The sequence below is a fragment of the Giraffa tippelskirchi genome, chromosome 7 (assembly GCF_054371585.1).
Source record: "Giraffa tippelskirchi isolate mGirTip1 chromosome 7, T2T-mGirTip1v1.2.pri, whole genome shotgun sequence".
Lineage (NCBI taxonomy): Eukaryota > Metazoa > Chordata > Mammalia > Artiodactyla > Giraffidae > Giraffa > Giraffa tippelskirchi.
The window spans coordinates 100974910-100996490 of NC_137281.1; the positions used below are offsets into that span (position 1 = coordinate 100974910).

General features: G+C 38.3%; 2 protein-coding genes, 1 long non-coding RNA gene and 1 pseudogene across 32 annotated transcripts in view; 2 read left to right on the forward strand and 2 right to left on the reverse strand.

The window, feature by feature from the left end:
* Window positions 1-6119, reverse strand: part of TTBK2 (tau tubulin kinase 2) — a 134293-nt gene extending 128174 nt beyond the window's left edge. For 17 of the 28 annotated variants that reach the window (XR_014058974.1, XR_014058978.1, XR_014058976.1 and 14 more), the window contains exon 1: window positions 5363-5761. The gene's annotated coding sequence lies outside the window, so the exon portion shown is untranslated. The other 11 variants (XM_081507847.1, XM_081507861.1, XM_081507855.1 and 8 more) reach the window with 8 other exon arrangements.
* Window positions 5946-7188, forward strand: LOC145512990 (uncharacterized). The gene is made up of 2 exons (XR_014058986.1): window positions 5946-6411; window positions 6961-7188. It is a non-coding gene; the product is annotated as an uncharacterized LOC145512990 (long non-coding RNA).
* Window positions 7189-15903: 8715 nt separating this feature from the next.
* LOC145513837 (small ribosomal subunit protein eS6 pseudogene) lies at window positions 15904-16421 on the forward strand (annotated as a pseudogene).
* A 159-nt stretch (window positions 16422-16580) lies between these two features.
* Window positions 16581-21581, reverse strand: part of UBR1 (ubiquitin protein ligase E3 component n-recognin 1) — a 138841-nt gene continuing 133840 nt past the window's right edge. For 2 of the 3 annotated variants that reach the window (XM_081507921.1, XM_081507920.1), the window contains 2 exons: window positions 21297-21398; window positions 16581-19236 (listed from right to left, as the gene is read on the reverse strand). In XM_081507921.1, the coding sequence (XP_081364047.1) occupies window positions 19095-19236; window positions 21297-21398 (244 nt within the window). In that variant the 3' untranslated portion in view covers window positions 16581-19094. The remainder of the gene's footprint in view (window positions 19237-21296; window positions 21399-21581) is intronic. The other variant, XR_014058989.1, reaches the window with a different exon arrangement.

Consider the following 21581-nt stretch of genomic DNA (forward strand, 5'->3'; position numbering starts at 1 on the left):
TATATTTTGTTGTCAGTTATTGTAACTATATTATCTTATATAAAGTTTCTCTCCACTTTCAGTAAATATTTTAGTTTCTGGATACATTTATTTGGCCCAAAGAGATTACAAGCTAAAAAAAAAAAAAACCTGAAGAAAAAAATGTCTGAAATTTTTCCAAATTTGAGGGAAACTATCAATACACTAAACGAATCTTATTATTAACGTTAAAAATCGGATGCTTTCAAGATAAAACTAAGGTGTAGACACAAATATACAAAAACTACACATAAGCTAAGCTTTTCAAAATATCTAATAATACTAACATAAACAACAGAAGTTAGGGTCAAGAATAGGATAAACCCCATGAGATTTTCTTTTTAACGCTGTAGGTTTTAGTAAAAGCCTCTCTAAAGGGTTGGTAAAAAGAAATGAAGATGAATAACCCTATTTGCTGATAGCAAAAGAGAAAGAAAATTTAGTCACCACTCACACTTCAACTGTTCCTTCTAAACTTTCAAAAGAGATAAATTATACTTCCAGCAATATGGACGCTCCCTGGGCTTAAATATTCAAGAAAGCAAAGTATCTATTAAAAGTGAAGAGAAACTTTACAAGTCAGTTATGGTTACAATGACCTACAACAGAATAAAAGTGTAAACAACCTAGTTCTCCTCTCCCTGGCTACTGATACTAACAACACATAAACAAATTCTTCCCTTATAGAAAGTACAGTGTAACTTACGTAACCAGATTATAAGGAAAACACTTAACAAGACCATTCCTTGGGTAAAATCTACTGTAGCCAGACCAACCAAACAATGCATTGTCTATGATCCTCCCACTAAGAAAAAAAAAAAATCAGTAAGAACTTTTTCTGTAGTGATCTTCATTATAATTAAATTTAAAGTATATTAACTTCTTTTTAAAAATAGCAAAACTGTATATGTATATATATGTGTGTATGTGTGTGTGTACTGAGGCAGAGAGGTTAATTAATCTAAGGTCCTATGACATGTTCTCACAGAGATTAGAAAGGATTCAGATCTCATCTTGATGCAAAATTAACAGCTTCATTTGTTTAGTAAGCATTGAGGTTTGTGGCTATACTAACCTTATTTTATAAACCAAAAATTAGGAGCCAGCATATAATAAGGGATATTTTTTCTGATTTACAAATGAATTTATATATTTTAAAACTTACAAGATATTCAAACTATATCCTAGTTACTTGTACATTTAATAACTCATCTATAAGCTGCTGGACTCCAGCTACAGAGAGACTCTATCTACCTGTAAGACCTCTTTCTTGTAACCATACATACACACCTACTGAAAGTGCCTACTCCTAACTTTTGATGTTCAAAGAGTGTGAAACATAACATAGGAATTCTGTCAGTACTTAAGCAATTGAGACCTGGGAAAACCCAAAGTTGAAACCCACACTGGAGGGAGAGGGTGGCCTCTTCACGGCAAAAGTTTTCAAAGTGTTCTGGTGTCCGGAAAGGATTTGTCCAAAGCTGTTTCAGAAGTTGCATGAACATTTAATTTGTATTAAATATCTTCATTTTAAAACATTTATTTTAAATCATTTAACTGCTTATAGCTATTAAATATCCACTAACCTCTGCAACTGGTAGACTATGCAGAATAAACTGTGGTTGATAAAATAGAAGACTTCCCTGAACCACATCCCAGACTGTAGGTCTGTCAGTTAATACGTTTATGTGGCAGTCTGCATTTTCTCTTCACGATTCTTGGAACACTTGTAATTCCTTGTTCTACGATTGTCTCTTCCCACTGTACTGCAAATTCTAAAAGTGAGATAATTTCTGTCTTGTTCCCTGTTGAATCTCTAACCCCTACCACAGAAACATAGAGGAGATTTTAAACAAATATTTAAATATTGCTGAGAGAAATATCAATAACCTCACATATGCAGATGACACTGCCCTAATGGCAGAAAGTAAAGAAGAACTAAAGAGCCTCTTGATGAAAGAGAAAGAGAAGAGTGAAAAAGCTGGCTTAAAACTCAGCATTCAGAAAACTAAGATCATGGCATCTGGTCGCATCACTTCATGGCAAATAGATGGGGAAACAATGGAAACAGTGAGACTTTAGACTTTATTTTTTGGGCTCCAAAATCACTGCAGATGGTGACTGCAGCCATGAAATTAAAAGACACTTACTCCTTGGAAGAAAAGCTATGACAAACCTAGACAGCGTATTAAAAAGCAGAGACATGACTTTGCTGACAAAGGTCTGTCTAGTCAAAGCTATGGTTTTTCCAGTAGTCATGTATGGTGCTCAGAAAGCTGAACACCAAAGAATTGATGCTTTTGAAACTGTGGTGTTGGAGAAGACTCTTGAGAGTCCCTTGGACTGCAAGGAGATCCAACCAGACCACCCTAAAGGAAATCAGTCCTGAATATTCATTGGAAGGACTGATGCTGAAGCTCCAATACTTTGGCCACCTGATGCAAAGAACTGACTCATTGGAAAAGACCCTGATGCTGGGAAAGATTGAAGGTTCTTAATTATTAAGAACACATAAAATACTAACCAGAGAGACAAGAATCATTATGCTTAACCTAGTCATATACCATAAATGAAAATATACCAAGAAGTCTGCTTAAAAATTACTTGTTTAAAAGAAATTTTCTGACAAAACTAACATTGATGTTATGTAAAAAATATAATTTCAATCTATATTTTAAACTTATAACCAAGGATCACAAGATATTGAGGACAGAAACTTGTGAGTGGTAATATGTGTTGTAATTATGCTCAAAATTCAGCTTTAAAATCCCAAACTTTTTTCATATAGACCTGAAAGCTCACTTATCAAATATGGAAATATGATGTTTAACCTAAAAGCGCTGAGTATTTACAGCACAAAGCTATAAAAGAAAAAAAAAAGTATTTCAACCCGAAGATTCTATTCACTGAAGCCTGGGGGGCAAAATCTACCATCATCAGTACCATTGTTTACAATATACTGAATAACAACAACAACAAAATGACAATGAAGTAAAACAGTATAAACATTTAATTTCATATTTCAAAATCTATAAATATTAAAGATTTCCTGCCATATTAAATACTAACCAAATAAACTGATATAGCTCCAGCTGTATTTTGAGTGTTTCTCAAAAACCTCAGAAATAGCAACGAAAGAAACACATGACTCTAGTAATTTTGAGTAACATGCACTCAAACTGTAAAGAATGCCACATATCTATTAAAGAATTTTTCTATTAGAGATTTTTTTAAATGGGAAAGCTATACTCTCCATTAATTCTCAAATGCTTTTTTATTTGCTAATCAATTCATCTGTCACTAGTTCAGTAATGTTCAAACATTTTCTCTTATTTTATAATATTTTTTGTTTTTTCAGACAACAAACATTTATCATGAGGATTAGGAATCTGAGAGTATCTTAGCTGGGTGGTTCTAGCTCACAGTCTCTCCTGAATTGCAAGCAAATCATCATTACTTTAAGATACAAAACTTATAAAGAACTGCCTGCTCCCCCCATCACCACCAAAGTTAAATTCCATGTCATAGTATACTCAGTTCTGTAATATTTATTTACAATGAAAAAACCACAATCTATCACTGTCACATTTTGGTGCATTTTTTTTAAATGTAAAATACCCTCAAAAGTTTTTTGTATTATACTCGTTTAACTAAAGCAAGTGAGCCTTAATCTCATGAAGATTTCCTGAGGCATTAAAATAATAAGTATTTAAAAGGAAGTCAAAAGAAGGCACAAAAATCTGAAGTTACATATAGTACAATAAATAATTTCCTATATTATGTATAACTATAGTATAAGATAATGAGCAAGATACAATATTCTTAGCCTCCTACTGAAGATCAAATTTATTTCAGCTTAATATTACAAATTAATGACATTAGGGACTTCAATTTCTTTTGTGTGTCTAAAACTAAAAGAAGAAAAATCATTTTGTAATATTCTATCATAAAGGAAAAGTTACTAGAAAAACTTCCTTTTATAACCATTCTTCAAACATCACTTTTAGTGCCTAGACAAAAATGTATCACCTGGAAAACATAAGCTTCTAAATTAGACACTCCTTTCAGTATGTTTTCAACTTCAAAAGAGCACAAAACATCATCCAAGTCCACACACCTGTTATCTGAAAAAATTTTAGAGTTGAGATGAATTCTTCAAGATTAGTCATATAAGTAATATTTGTCATGATTACTGCTTTATTTAAAAAAAAAAAAACAGCATTCAGCTTTAAAATAAATCGCCCATCATCCTTTCCCTGACAAATGAACGTTACTCTATTCCATTCAGCCAAAATAAAACAGCAAATACATCTTTGTGGTCTAGCTTAGCAAATCAGTGTTTAGAAATCAATGCAACTGTTATTAATGGATCAGAAACAAACACTGTAACAAAACACACTGAGTGGATCCTCCGTGTGTGTGCAGGTGCCCATTCATAATATCATGATCCTCACACATGTGTTAAAAACTTAATTTCTATTTAATACCAAAGCATCCTTATAATACATAGGTTATTATAAAACTGCCCTCTTAATGTCCAAAGAAAGAACAATTTCTAAAGTGAAGGATGAGAAGAGTTAATATCGGATTGCTGCCACCTATCAACTTTAATTCAAAGCAAAGTACAACTCAATGTCATTTATACCTCTAAGGCAGCCACGACTGAAACAAAATTAAGTTCACTGTGGATAAAGTATCCTGGCATCCCACTGGATTATTTACTTCCGATTTGATAGTAAGTATGTGTGGAGTCTCTTGTCCCTCCCGCAACATCCCAGGGTGTCAACACCATCTTAGTCAAAGGAAATGAGGAGCAAATCCCTCAGGTCTACCTCGCACCCTAAGTATCAGAAAGTCATGGCCTCCACGGTCGTTACTAACACAACAAACAGATACTATAGTCCCGTGCCCTCTTCTATTAGATCTGGGAACGCGGGGTGGGAAAGAAGTGTTTAGTATATCCTGAGAATCCTCTGTGTTCAGTCCTGGTACCCGAAGCAGCATGAATACAAGTGATATGTGGGTCACCCACAGAGAGAGAAACAGACCGAAGCTTTGTGACCCTCCAAGTTCAGTGAAGACACCAAAAGCCTCTAGGGATACGGGGCACAACCCTCCGGGGAAACCGGGGAGAAGCAGACGGTCTCCGAGTTGGAGGGACTGAGTCTGGCACAAGCCCAGGGCGTGGGTAGCGACCGAGGAGTCTCCGGTACCCCTCCCCTCTGCACTAGGGTCCCTCACTGGGCAAGGGGTGCGGCCGGAGGAGCGGGTCAGGACCAAGAGAGGGCGGGGGGGCGGGGCTCGCCCAGCGGCGTCCTAGGGGGTCGCGGGGGGTGTGTCCTACCTGGGCCGTGGCGGTCGCAGGGATTTCGGAAGGAGGGCTCGGGTCCAGCTCAGGGCCGGGGCCGGCAGCGGTCAACCCTCAGCAGGCAGGACGGCCGCCGCCTGCCCATCCCCCGCCGCCAACGGCGGCGGGACCCGAGCGCGGCTTCGAGGGCCGGCCGGCTGGGTAGTCCCCTCGGGTACCGTCCGCGTTTACTGGCGGCGGCGGCGGCTGCTGCTGTTACTGCTGCTGCTGGCCGCCCCCAGCCGCTGTGCTTGCGCCAGCCTCTGCTCCTCCGCCTGCCGCCGCCGCCGCCGCCTGGTCCCCACCGCTCCCATCGCCGCTGCGGCGACTACTGCAGCGCCCGCTGATCCGAGCCGACGTTATTCTCCCCCTTCGCAATCTAGCACAGCCTAGCCCACCTGCCCTGCCAGTGCGCACGCCCACCTCTCCGCCACAGGTGCTGATTGGAGAGCGCCTCCCAAGCCCGCCAAGTCGGTTGGCTGGTCCCATTGCCTATCACGAAAGGGGCGGGAGTCAGGCAAAGAGCGTCTCCGCCCCCCACCGGAGAATTGCCGCTATCTTCAGGTTTGCCTGAGAGGGCGAGTTACCGGGAAAGGAGCATCACAATGGCAGCGCGCGTGCGCGCGGGAATTCTGGTCCTTGTAGTTCCAGCCGCAGCCGCAAGTGCCCGCTCGTCCCGAGCAGCGAAGTAAGGCTTCCGAGACTGGTGGTTGGCGCATAGTGTCGTCGTCCTAGCTCAGCAGTTATCTTGGTTATAGAGACACAGTTGTGACGCCAGGATTGGTCTTTTCGGAGGAAGATCGGAAATGCCTTGTCACGATACGAATTTACACACGCCGAGGAGTTCGGTCGCGAAGGGCCCCAAATCTTGAGGCCCTGCCTGGACACCTCCTCAGAACCCTCGCTGCCAGGATCTGGCAAATTGGCTCTGTCCCCAGAACAGCCTAACATGAAGCTATTCACTGGTGTGTACTGGGGACAGGCCTAAAAGTGTAAGGACGAAAGGAGACCGAGATCGCCAGAAAGGAGTCAGCCTGGAGCCCGGCGTATCCTTAAGGTTTTCACATTCATGAAGAACAAGATTTTACTCCCTTTTTGGGAAACACCCCTAGTGAAGGGTTCAATGAGCAGCCCCCGTGAGGTGTCCAGTATGGGCTTCTGGGTAACACTGCGGGAGTCCCTCTAAGACTTTAAAAGAAAAGCGAGAAGGGCGGAGCAACGAGGCTGTGTGGGCTAATTTGTCTTTGGTTTATCAAGCTCTTTGGTAAAGAGGAAACCTTATGATAAACCCCCTCTGCCATCCTTACCCACCAACTTACCGAAGAAAAAGCTCAAAGAGGTTAACAGCTTTCCTAGAGCTATAAAACTAATTAGTGGAAGAACCAAACTCCAATCTCGTAATAAAACTCCCGTGTCCAGTGCTGTTTTTACTTAATAATCACAGTGATTCCTGGGAGTCTGAAATCCCATGGACTGAAAAGATTGTGATGAATTCTGAGCTTCATTTTACTTTAAATCTTTTTATTTCCTCAAGTGACCTTATGATTAAAGTTGATTAAGAATATATAACGGTAAAATATGAATCCTATATTCAGTCTCATAACTATTATTGAATCTGTTTCTTCAGGAAATGCCGCAGCCTCTTGACATTCTTTGAAAAACAGCAGGCACTTCTACTGTCATGTCTAGATCCTTGGATAAAAAGCAGGACAAAATGTACATTAAAGGCAATTGATGTAGCTCTCTTGTTCTATTCAAACTTTACGAAGTTGCCAAATTGTTTTCTTTCCACTGATTAAAACCACAAGTTGCTTTTTCCATTACTTTGTCTCACAGAATATAGTTCACTTCAGAGTATTGTCAGGGCAAGTCATTTGAATTGGAAAGGATCAGTGTTTCTGTAAATAATTTTCTTTAATTTGAAAGACGTTTATAGGGGAAAACAAAAGTCCAGATTCATTGAAATTATGGATAGCAGGATTTCAAATAGCTATTCTCCATTTGAAGAGCATATTTTTCACTCACTTAGCAAATATAGTGTGCCCTCTTCAAGCTACCCAGATATAATCTCTGCTATCATAGATAAGGGTTTTAGTGAATTTATTCATAGAACTATTGTTTATTTTAAATGAGTTAGTAGATACAGCTGGGTTCTCCAAACGTTGGAATGATGATTATTCTTCTGACTGTTGTGACCAACTCTCATTCAAATCCATGAAGGGTAAGATAAATAGAAAAGTCTGTGAGAAAGCAGTCCAGCAGCTGTATCTAAAGAAAGAGTTGAAGAGGAAAAAAAAAGTGCAGTGCAAAGGGAAGTGCTGTATGATAAATTCTTGAGAATAAGACAACAGTATATTTCAGAGTGCAGCTTCCCAGGTGTTGCAGTGGTAAAGAATCACCCTGCCAATGCAGGAGACACAAGAGATGTGGGTTCGATCCCTGGGTCTGGAAGATCCCCTGGAGTAGGAAGTGGCAACCTGCTCCAGTATTCTTGCTTGGAGAATTCCACAGACCGAGGAGCCTGGTGGGCTACAGTCCAAGCGGTCGCAAGGAGCCAGACTCAAATGAGCACCAGCACCATATAGCAGACTAGGAAAGTATAACAATGAATATTATTATACTGAGAGTATATATTATAGTGAGAGTTAATGCCACAGGTATAGAATTCCCAAGGAAAATGGTTTCCCAGGCCTCTTTTTTTTCCTCTGGTCTTTTCCATTTGAGAATTATTGGTCTATTCCAAGAGATATTTGTTCAGTTAGGATAAATGGCAAGGTAATATATTATTCAAGAGCTGGTACAAGAACTCAGGAATCTCCTTTTGAGATACATGTATCTCATACATATATATTACAAAATAAATAAATGTGGTAGCCAGCCTCTAAGATGGCCCCCAGTGACCACTGCCTCCTGGTATCTTTACCTTTGCATAGTCTCTCCCATACTGAATTGGGCTGCCTCGTGTAACCAATAGGCTTTTTCAGAAAGTGTGTAAATTCCAGGTCTAGGTTATAAAATACTTTGCAGCTTCCACTTTTTTTTTTTTTGCCACTTTATTTTTTTAATTGAAGGATTTTTGCTTAACAGAATTTTATGGTTTCTGTCATACAGCAACAACAATCAGCCATATGTACACCCATGGCCCCTCTATCCTAAACCTCCCTTCCCTCTCCTGCCCCATCCCACTCTTCTAGATTGTCACAGAGTCCCTGTTTGAGTTCCCTGAGGCATATGGCAAGTTCCCATTGGCTCTCTATTTTACATATGGTATTGTAAGTTTCCATGTTACCCTCTCCATGCATCTCACCCTCTCCTTCCCTCCCCTCCCCTGGGGTCCATAGGTCTGTGCTCTATGTCTGTTTCCCCATTACTGCCCTGAAAATAAATTCATCAGTACCATCTTTCTAGATTCCATATAATGCATCAGTATATGATAAAAGAAAGAGATATTTCTCTTTCTGACTTACTTTGCAGCTTCCACTTTATGCTCCCTTGGATCATTCACTTAGAGGAAAGCCAGTGCTATAATATGAGGACTCTTAACCAGCCACTTGGAGCAGCTCGCTATCTGGCAAGGAACTCAGGCATTACACCAATAATCAGCACCAATTTGCCAACCACCTTAGTGAACTGTTCTTGGAAACAGATCCTCCAGACCCAGCCAAGCCTTCAGATGACGGCAGGCTTAGCTGGCATTTTGATTACCACCCTGTGAGATACTTTGAGCCAGAACCACTCAACTAAGCCACACCCAAAATCCAGACTCACAGAAAGGATGTGATACAATAAATGTTTGCTGTTGTTTTAAGCACTAAGTTCTGGGGGCAATTCATCATGCAGGTGGGTTCTCTACCACGAACGCCACCTGGGAAGCCCAACTAATACAGTAAGACTGACAAAAATATGGCAGAGAAGAACAACTCAAATCTAGAGATGTGTGGTCTGGATAACTGAGCCTGAAACAATGAGATTCTGATTCTAGGATCAGCCTTAGAGTGTATTCTAGGATAATGAGCAAAGTTCAGATTTATACTGAATTCCCCACAGAACATAAAGCCTCTTTCAACACAGCTTCTTCTGCACAGAATAAATAACATATTTATTCTTTCCCTTCATTTGTGGCTTCCTTTACCCATATTTAAATATCCACTGATTTACTACTTTTTAAGCTTCCTCTAAATCTAAACAGGAAATAAGCCTAGTTATTTACATTGTTTGTACAATACCACAGTGAACCAGTGTGCAATTCGAGTAAAAGAGACCACATACCTTTTGCTTTCCCACTCTCTTCTAAAACAAATCTCATATTGTATACTTGCATGCATGCTTAGTCACTTAGTTGTGTCCCACTCTTTGCAACCCCGTGGACAGAGGTACACCAGGCTCCTCTGTCCATGGGATTCTTCAGGCAAGAATACTGGAGTGGGTTGCCATTCTCTTCTCCAGGGGATCTTCCTGACCCAGGATCGAACCCTAGTCTCCTGCATTGCAAGCGGATTCTTTACTGTCTGAGCCATCAGAGAAGCCCCTCATGGTGTATACCTGAAACTAATAATATGTGAATTATGTCTTGATTTTTTAAAATCTCAGAAATGTACTCTTTAAATGAGTAGATTGTATGGCATGTGAATTACAGTCATCTCTTGGTATTCCTGGAGGATTGGTTCCAGACCAGTACCCCTCCTGTAGGGGATCCCTCCTGTAGGTCCTCCTTGCAGATACCAAAATCCAAGGATACTCAAGTCCTTTATATAAAATGGCATAGTAGGAACTAACAGTGTTGTAGATAAATTATACTTCAAACAAAATCATAGAGGTCAATTTGTGGTTACCAGAGGCAAGATGGTGGGGAGGGGAAAATGAAGGCAGTCAAAAAATACAAACTTCCATTTATAAGATAAATAAGTTCTAGAGATGCAATGTACAACATGATAAATATAATTAACACTGCTTTTTTAAAATGTTTTTTTGCTTTCTTGTCTTTTAGGCTGTGCATTATATATGAAAGTTTTTAAGGAGGTAAATCCTAAGAGTTCCCATCACAAAGTTTTTTTTTCTATTTTGTATCTATATGAGATGATGTATGTTCATTAAAATTGTGATAATCACTTGATGGTGTAAGTAAGCCAAATCATTATGCTGTGTACCTTAAACTTGTATAGTGCTGTGTGTCAGTTATATTTCAATAAAACTGGAAGAAGAAAAGCAAACAGCATAGTACTTGCATATAACCTATGCACACCCTCCCATATACTTTAAATCATCTCTAGATTACTTATAATGCCTAGGAGAATATAAATACTATTTGAACAGTTGTATGGCATGCAGAAAATTCAAGTTTGGGAACTTTCTGAAATTATCTTTTCAAATATTTTCAATCCATGGTTGGTTGAATCCATATACGCAGCACCCAAGGATACAGAAGCCCAAGGCACTGACTGTGGATCTCAATAAAGCTGTTTTTAAAAACTCTCCACAGTCTTTTGAAACGTCAAGCTAGTAGTGGACTGGTGCTCAAGCATTTCCACAAACCAGCAAACAATCCTATTTTTTAAATTTGTCGTCAATCTAACCAGTTACTATTTGAATGTTACTAAATCCACTAAATTAAGGAAATGGCAACCCACTCCAGTGTTCTTGCCTGGAGAATCCCAGGGATGGTGGAGCCTGGTGGACTGCCGTCTATGGGGTCTCACAGAGTTGGACACGACTGAAGCAACTTAGCAGCAGCAGCAAATCCACTAAAAAAAAAATTGAAAGCCAATCAATGCCAACCGCTCTGCTATGCACTGGAAAAACACATATGAATAAACAGTCTTTTTCCTTAAGAGTTTCAGAGTGCATTAGCAAACATGCAAGTTCTATTACAATGCACTGTAATAACTATTAGAGGCATATTATGTAGGCTGCAAAGATACTCTAGAACAGGGGTCAGTAAACTATAGGTGGGAGGCCAAATTTGGGAGGGTCCTCTGAGAGCTTGACCTCTTTAAGCCAATTTCAGCAGCATGCTCATTTTGACAGAAAAGCATTCACATTAAATACACTACTTCAAATGTTTGCATTTTTGAAAACTTCATCCTTTATTTTGCTGTGAGGGGCTTTATTTCTAATTAAAGAAATTTCAAATAAAAAGGAACCAGTAAGATAAAATTGGCAGGGGAGGGGTGATAGGTAGGCAAAGTAATCTCAGTTTTGGATATATTAGTATACTGTCTTTTAACCTGTTGGTGTTTGGTGTTCGGTGATCATTAATTAAAATAGACCATAATATTAGGGAAGATTGACACTCATTGATTGAAATTAGTAAAGTTAGAAAAGAAACTAAAAGTTAATTTGCATTTACAAAAGTAATTCTAATCATAGTTATTTCTTGATCGACTTCCTATTTATGCCTTTTATGGAATACAAAACAACAAACCACTAAATGTTAAAACCTAACTTTTTGTGTTCCAGTAGAACAGTAAATTCTCTTCATATTTGCTCAGTCTTTTAGGTTTTCTCTTTGTTTCAAGGTCATCAATTAACAAAGCATCATTGGATACTCACAATTTTCAAATGAGAAAGTGGTGAGGTGATGTGATTCCCGATCTGCGTCTGCAATAGTCTGGAAAAATGAGTGATTTTCAATCTAGTTCAGCGATTAGCAGCTCCAAAAGCTGAATGGCTTTCTGTGATTTTAAGCTAGAAGAACTAACTGGGAATGCTAATAGCGCACCCTAGTGGCCATAGTATTCCACTGCCAGCTGTATTGAACTAGAACAGGCTCTTCTCTTATTAATCAAAGCTGACTATCCAGTGGATAGGAATTTATATAATTTTTAGAAATCAGATGATGATGATGATAACTATGATCTTTAAAAATATCTTTCTGGTGGTGTTACTTGGATATTGAATGTTCTGCAAAATAAATCTGCAGATGACAAGTGAAATTTCCAGAAATTTAGTGGGTAGTACATCAATGTAAAAGCTGACTTAAAACACAACATTAAAAAACCAAGGTCATGACATCTGGTCCCATCAACTCATGGCAAATAGAAGGGGAAAAAGTGGAAGCAGGGGCAGATTTTATTTTCCTGGGTTCCAAAATCACTGCAGATGGTGACTGCAGCCATGAAATTAAAAGACACTTGCTCCTTAGAAGCAAAGCTATGACAAATTCAGACAGCACATTAAAAAGCAGAGTCAACACTTTGCTGACAAAGGTCCATCTAGTCAAAGCTATCATTTTTCCAGTAGTCACGTATGGATGCGAGAGCTGAACCATAGAGAAGGCTGAGCACCGAAGAACTGATGCTTTTGAATTGTGGTCAAGAAGACTGAGAGTCTGTTGAAATCCAAGATCAAGTGGGTCAATCCTAAGGAAATCAGTCCTGAATATTCATTGGAAGGATTGACGCTGAAGCTGAAGCTCCAACACTTTGGCCACTTGATGGGAAGAGCTGACTGATGGAAAAGACCCTGGGAAAGATCGAAGGCAAAAGGAGAAGGGGGCAGCAGAAGGTGAGATCGTTAGATAGCATCACCAACTCGATGGACATGAGTTTGAGCAAACTCTGGGAGATTAGTGAAGGACAGGGGAGCCTGGCATGCTATAGTCCATGGGGTCGCAAAGAGTCAGAGTCAGACACAACATAGTGATTGAACAATTACAAGAGATAATTTCTTTTTTCAGTTCATCTATATTGTTTATCGAGGACCACATCAACTATTACAATTTAGCTAATTAGTTCTAGAAGCTGCCACAAACAACTTGTGACCTCCCCTGACTGAGGCTTGTTTATAGGAAAATAAATTCCAGTAACTGATTTTGCACTCATTGAATTGCATTATTTTCATTTTATATTTTACACTGAGCCTGATAGGTTCATTTGTTTCAAGTCATTTTTGTTAACAGTTTGATAACATTTATTATAAAATTCTTTTTAGTGTCTTCTGGAGATGAATTTCCCCTAAAGGAAATGTCTATCCTCAAAATGACTTGAAATATGTGCATTTTTTAATTGATTGGTTTATTAAAATCACACTTGATTGCACTAAATGGAGACAGACATATTTTACCTTTTAAAAATCAATTCTTCTCCATTCCAATTGCCACTCTCCTTCTTAGGTTATCACTTCTTATCTACATTACTTCAGCTGAGGCTTCCAGCTGGTCTTCTTTCCAGTCTTCGCAGTGTCTTTTGTTTTTTCCACAGGGTAGCCAGAGAGCTCTTTCTAACTGCAAATCTGTTCACATTATTTTTCATCTATGAGAACAATATTAGTGATTTCCTCATTGCCCTGAGTATCACTTACAAAGCTTTTTTATGATCAATTTTCACTCTTATTATTAAGTAACCACACTCTATTCTCCTGTCCATTTAGTAAAAGAAGAAATAAGGTATAAATACTGGAAGAGAAAAGAAAGAATATGTTTATTACCTACATAGTAAATATCAAATACATCTAAAGGAAAATATTAAAATTAATGATATTAAAAATGATACAAATTAACTTATTTACAAAACACACGGAATGCACTGAATCAGAAACCTTTATATGTTGCTGTGTTTCTACCAGAAGAATACTTGGAATTCGGGAATCAAGCAGTCACTCCAACTCACATCTTACATGACTCCCTAGAGAATTCTGTGCTTTCTGTCCTTGCAATTCTGGGCTCTTCACAGTTAGATATCTTGGTCCCCAACAGTGGTTCACTCTTGTCGGGGGACACAGCAAGGGTCCTTCTAAACTATGAACTACGGCTGTGGTCTTCTGGACTGCATGTAACTAGCAAGCGAGTAAAGGAGTTGCCATTTTGGCAGGGGCAATTGACCTGGATGAGCAGAAGTTAGGGCGGCTCTTGGATTAAGGAAGGAACATGTGTGGAACTTAGATGATCTACTTGGACACTTCTGGGTACTCCCTTGCCCAGTTGTGACTGAATGAATGACTTAGTGCAACAACTTAAACCTTTTTTGCTCCCAAATCTGTCTTAGTATCTCTTTACTGTAGGACCCAATCAACACACTGATTATGTTGTTTAGGTCTACCACATTCTTAATTCTTTGTCCACTTTATCTAGGATCGGGAGATGTTTGTTAAAGTCTCCTTTATTAATGTGTCTATTCATCCTTTTATATCCTGTAGTTTTGCTTTAGGAAAGTTGCTGCTCTACTACAAGATAGCCTCAGCTTGCACAGTTCCTACATGCAAGATTTTCCAGTTACCATGTTTTAATTTATTAACATTAGTCCTCAACAAAACGGTTCAAATTTCACTTATGATGGTATATAACTGAGTAATTAAAGTGCAAATTACATGGCTAGCTCTTCAATCCACAAATCATTAAATAACAGATGTGTGTCATGATCAGTGACCAATTCTGTAACTTCTTTCAGAGTTTGCTGGTAATTGGACATTACAAATTTGTTGTTCGTTCAGTGATGGAAGGCAAACCATATAGTTGTGTTGTCTCCTTGTCTCCCAGTAATAAATCCATGTGACATTTTACAAAAATGGACAACCAAAACAGGGAATGGCCAACAAAGATGAAAATGCAGCAAAGAGACTAAAGTAATAACGCTGGAAGTGAAATTCGAGTCAAATCTAGATGTTTTATAAGTTATACTGGAGTTATAGGAGTAGTAGTTAACTATGGAATTTGAGAGACTACTGCTATTTGAGAGACCGTATGTCAGAAGCTAGTGAAGGCAAACTTCAAAATAGATATTATATATATATATTACATATATATATAAGTGGTTATGATGAATGTTCTGGAAGGAACACCAAAAATCTTCACACTAAAGGAACTCGTGGAAGTATTTCATGGCTTTGGAACACAAAAGGGTAAAACTCTGGAAGCTGATCCAAACTTAGAAATGTGACAATTTGCCAATGCCTAGAAAAGATGCTCACTCTGTATCATCATAAGTTATACAGAAAGAAGGCAGGCATGCTTGTTGTTATTTTTTTGTAGGTTTTAGAAAAAAGAAAACTTTAATTTTCGATGTTTCTAATGTTATAAATTACATTGCACTACATAAATATTATTTTTACTATTTTCATTTCCCAATACTTTTACTATTGACAGTAAGAGTTTGTTTTGACCAACAATTTTAAAGGCCATAGAACAATTGTGTCTTTCCCATTGATTACTAAGATTGCTTTCTATGGTTTCAGCTTACATGACCATATATGAAGTAATTCATTACTGTACAAAGTGAGGACTGCCTGTATATGGTCCCAATTCTCCACATTCTCACCAACACATATCTGTCTTTATCTTTAAAAGACAGCCATTCTTGTGGGTATGTAGCAGTACTTCATTGTGGTTTTGATTTGCGTTTCCCTAATGACTAATGCACCTTTTTTCATGTACTTATTGGCAATTTACATGTACATCTTCTTTGGGGAGAAAAATCTATTCAAATCTTTTGCCCATTTTAAAATTAGGTTCATCTCTTTAATGTTCACCTGTTAGCTCAACTAATTTTTTAAAAAATAGGTGAGCTCTCTGTCTTAGTGACTCGGAGGCAGTCAGCTGCTTCAGAATGAAGCTGAACATCTCTTTCCCAGCCACTGGCTACCAGAAACTCACTGAAATGGATGATGAATGAAAACTTCATATCTCTTATGAGAAGCATGTCACCACAGAAGTTGCTGCTGACACTCTGAGTGAAGAATGCAAGGGTTATACGTGGGCCGAATCAGTGGTGGGAATGACAAACAGGGTTTCTCCATGAAGCAGGGTGTCTTGACCCATGGCTGAGTCCACCTGCTACTGGGTTAGGGACATTCCTATTACAGACCAAGGAGGACTAGAGAAAGAAAGCACAAATCTGTATGAAGGTGCATTGTGGAAGCCAATCTGAGGGTTCTCAATCTGGTCATCGTGAAAAAAGGGACGAGGATATTCCTGGACTCAGTGATATATATTACTGTGCCTCACTGCCTGGGGGCCAAAGAAGCTAGTGGAATCTGCAAACTTTTCAGTCTCTCCAAAGAAGATGATGTCTGCCAGTATGTGTTGAGAAAGCCCCTAAACAAAGAAGGTAAAATTATTTACTGATAAAGAGTATACGGTCAAAAAGTTTGGAGACCATTACACAAAATGCCTGTGTGTTTTAAAGAGTTTGTTGGGGCTGACAAATACAAATTTTAGCTAGAGCTCCATTCTAGGTATAGTTTTTTATACTTCAAACCCAAATCCCCAAACATGAGAAGTCCCTTTCTTTCTTTTTAAATATACACATATAAGATATTTTATTTCAAAAAGCACAGAACATTATACAAGTTTTAAATTTACATTTTGCAATAAAAGATATCAATATATGCATTATTTGTATAACTTCATCATGGATGGAATTTGAATCAGTGGTATAAACATGTTGCAGTCACTAAATATAGATCATCATCACAGTGAACCAAAATGCATAGTTGTTACGAAATGACAAATGACCACTAAAGGGTGAACTCACAGCCCATACACCAACATAATAAATTAATTATACAGATATATGTTTTTCTTCACTGCATCTTTAAAATTCCTGCCAGCCCCTCACCAAACATTAGAAAAACAGTCTTGGAGCCAATCTGTTGAACCAGTTCCTCCACATACTACACTACAGAAAATAAAGTGACTTTTTGCTCATTTTTAAGTAAACTTCATAAGCTTTTAAATTGTTTACAATGATGAAGGCAAACAATGAGGATATTTGAACATAATTAGAAATCCCTTGGGCTGGGGGCAGCACTGAGAAACATAAGTTCATCTACAGTGCAGAAATCTGAGTCAACCTCGGGAAATGGAACTCACAGGAAATGGGTTCTTTGGCAGTAAAGATCTGACTGGCCACTGCAGGATAGTCCCTCTGGCAGCTTGAGAGCCTAACTCTAGGATTTATGAAGTGGTTAGGAAAAGGCTAGAAATGAAAAATCAATTTATCTTTGCTAAACTGAGGGCAATAGATTAGGGCAGAAGTGAGCATCTTCTGTTTCCCAGGCAAATGGCTCAAACCTTTCCAGACAATCCATCCAACAGAACTACATAATAAATAAAGGGAAATGTAATCATTTAATTATACTGGCAAATTTGGCAAACTGAATACTGAAATTTCTAATCCTCACCCATCACTAGTTATAAATTGTTCACTAGAGTTGTATCTATTAATATTTCCTGATATCTTCTGAATGATAATTATTCAAGTAGAAAATCATGATTGTGATTCTGATACTTGTTCATGCCAATCCCTTATTGAAAAATCCAGACTTTCTTATATTTCATAAAAATACCCAAAAATCTAACCCCAAATGTGCATCATCAATTTGAAAATATATTTTTATTTGCTTGCTTTTGCTGAGCAAAAAGAAGGTAGGAAAACATTTAAACACATATGACCATGGTCACCAAAGGCAAAATAAGATAGTCTTTGAATGCATCTTTCAAACTCCTAACTTTATCCCAGAGACAACAGAAGCTAAAATATAAGATCTCAATTTCTCTTCTGCCTTCTGTTTTATATTACAAGTTTTTGATATAAAAAGTTAAAGCCAAGAAGTCTGTGCACAGATTCAGGAGAACTCTGTTATTTATAAACAAGATGGCTCAACCACAGCACGTTATATATAATAGGACACAGACCACTGATCACATGGCTTTTTTGGTTGGTTGTACGCATCATCTACCCAGAGTTTATGAAAAGTTTGCACACAAATAACAAATGAAGGATCTGTATTACAAAGACATTAGTAGGTTACAGAACAGGCTTCAATCTGATTGTTCTAATTTACATCCAATGCTCCACTCATTGGGGGAATTTTTTTTACCCTCATTCTATAGATAGTTTAAACAGAATTGCAACAGGTTTCTGAATTAAATACAGTGGTGCCACAATCAAGAGATAAGTGAACTCATTTTAGAAACTTGACTTTGTAAAATGGAAAGTATAATTTCAAAACCCAACAAAGCTAATCCTCACCATCAGAGGTGAAGATTGCAGGCTTTGTCACATCAGGGATAAATAATGAATACATTATCCTAACTCTTCTTGAGGTCTGCAGAAATTTGACCTCAAGGAAAAAAGATTTTCCATACCAGCAGAAATTTGCCATAGAAATGGAAACTCCATACAGAAATTTAATTTCTGGCTGAAACAGTAAGTGCAACATGAAGGGCATTTCCTTAAGAGAGAAATATTAATAAAATGTTTACTTTTTAGAAAACTTTCTCAACTGAAGCATACCACATGGTTTCTGAATTCCTCTTTAGCTGCAAGGAAGACTATCACAGATTATTAAAATCTTGTCAGTGATCCATTAGCTAAACCAAATTTGTGGGGGAAACACCAAATTGTAGAAGAGTTAAACAATATGTAAGAATGCTCGCCAACTGCTTGATGTGACTTCACTTTTCAGATGGATGGAGTGAAATGGGACAGATGATGAAGGGAAATGAGTTTTCTGGAACTATTAGCAGAATTAGACACTTGGGGTGAAGAAGCAATATTTTTGTGTTCTGGAACATAAAACAGATTAATCTATGTTTTTGTTTTTTCCCTTTTAAGCATATGTTTGCTAATTGAAAGAAATACTCCATTAAGGAATATTTTATTGACGTATGTGAATCTGGACATGGAGCAAAAGACCCTCCAACCCTTCCCCAGCCTTCAGCAAGGTCTCCATAATTTTGAATCAGTCTTCATTCCTGTCTTCATTCATGATTGTTCCCAGGCAGAGATGGAGCTCACAGTAACTGCCAGTTGAATCCAAATAACATTTGATTAGTTTCCTGGCTCCTGGCAATCTCTTCTATGATGCAGTGCTGTTGCCACACCAAATGGAGCTTCCGATACCGCTCACGAGATAAATGAAGGGGGTTGCCCCTCCTTCAGGAGAAAATAAAAAACCAAAACATGTAAGTTTGAATCAATTAACTGTCATATCTTTATTGTTTAAATTATACTGAACGTTTGAGATACTCATGGAACTGGGTGGAATCACCAGGACAAGGTTTTAAAAAGTATATTTTCCCTTCATCACTGATCACTATGACCTGGATCAGTCACTTGGCTAATGAAGCAGACACCTACTCCTTGATTCAGAAAAATAGGTCAAATATACCAAGTGACTCAGTGGTAAAGAATGTGCCTGCAATGCAGGAGATGCAGGAGACTCAGGTTTGATCCCTGGGTCAGGAAGATCCTCTAGAATAGAGAATGGAAACCCAGTCCAGTATTCTTGCCTGGAGAATCCCATGGACAGAGGAGCCTGGTGGGCTACAGTCCACAGGGTCACAAAGAGTTGGACAGGACTGAGCACGTATGCATTGTGCTAGGAAAGACCAAATACATTTGGGTTTCCCTGGTAGCTTAGATGGTAAAGAATCTGCCTGCAATGCAGGAAACCTGGGTTCGGTTCCTGGGTTGGGGATATCCCCTGGAGAAGGGAATGGCTGCCCGCTCCAGTATTCTTGCCTAGAAAATTCCAGGGACAGAGGAGCCTGGCGGGCTACAGTTCACTGGGTGACAAAGAGTTGGACACTACTGAGTGACTAACACTTTCACTTTCACATACCATGGGCATTATGGGACCTCATTTAAGTCGCCAGAAAGGTTTATAACTTGACACAGTTCTATTCAGTTTTGAGTTGCTAGCCTAAGTGGGTCTTTAATGGCTTTCTGGCCTCATCCAGTTTATTCAGTTTTGATTTCTGAACTTATAATGGTAGACATTAGGTGTGAGGTGTCACACTAAGCCCTCAAATTATATGCTGTTCCTAAGAAATATTTGGTTGTTATTGTCTTTATGATACAACAAACTTGCTGATGATTAGCAAGTATTTAAATAAAAGTACTCTACACCAATTCTAAGGTCACACAGTTTGTAACACTGTTTAACACATAATCCAAAATGACCGAAGTTTGGCTATTGCCAATGATGGAAAACTGTGAGATTCTCAGCCTTGAGGCGCTCACATGTCTCATCTGTTGGGTATTTTCATATCACCTAACTAATTTAAAAATTCTGCTTCTTCACACTTTCCTGGAACAACTCAGACCTATCTTTAATCATTAACTACTTTCACCACCCAGTGTTTTTCTTCCTGAATCCAAAGACCTTCTCTATACAGGTTAAAAGCTGTTACAATAAAAACAATTTCCTGTATGAACAAAGAAATTCCAAACCTCATTTAATAAGCCAATTCATATTGAGTTATACACTTCAAAAGAACAAACTTTCAGTTAAACAAAGAGAGACAGTTTACGGTAAGGGGATCTAACCTTTATCTAGATGTACTTTTTTTTTCTCATATCCATGGGTGGTACTCCAGTTGTTAACACCAGTGAAGGATAGAAAATTTCAGGATTCTAAGTATTTTTGCTAATGCTTGGGAGCAAAGGGGGCTGATATAGCTGGCTAATAAAAAGTTTCAAGTATTGCAATGGAAACAATGAATATCCATCTTAAACCAAGCTCCCTCACTGGACACCCCAGATTTTTTTTCTTTTATATATCAACATCAATTAAACCTTTTAAGTAATTCTAAAGAAAGGCTAATTAAAAATATTAGAGGATTCAAATTTTAGGATGACTTGGGTCTAAAAATTTTGGAGAAGTTATTACCCTCGATTTGTTTTTTGTGTTTTTTGGGGGCCTCCATGTGGCATACAGGATCTTAGTTCCCCGAGCAGGGATCAAACCTGTGTCCCCTGTAGTGGAAGTAGGGAGTCTTAGCCACTGGACTGCCAGGGAAGACCCTACCCTCAAATTTTGGAGAAGCACAAAGTTGTTGAAAATTATCTGTTACATTTAGGATAGCATCATATTTAACATTTTCAATTTATAGCTATTTAAAATATCTTTCAATATGTAACACTAGCTTTTGTGTTTAAAGACCTGCTACCATCCACGTACAACAATGTGAATAAAATTAAAAAAAACTTACTTCAGGCCAGGATCTGTTTCTCCATATTCATCTAAATAAGGGGCTGGATAGGCACAGCCTCTGGCTTTACCTTCAACCAGGACCACTCTACACTCTCTGATTCTGAAAGACAAAACAAATGACAGGAATATTAGGACGTGCATGTATGCAAATGACAGGCACTGCATCAAGTTAATCTAGAGAAAAGAAATGGCCACGGGTGTCTTGTTAGGAATTCAGTATAAAGATAATATAAATGTAGACAAGTAGACTAAATTATGTTTTGTCTAAATAAAAGAAAATGAA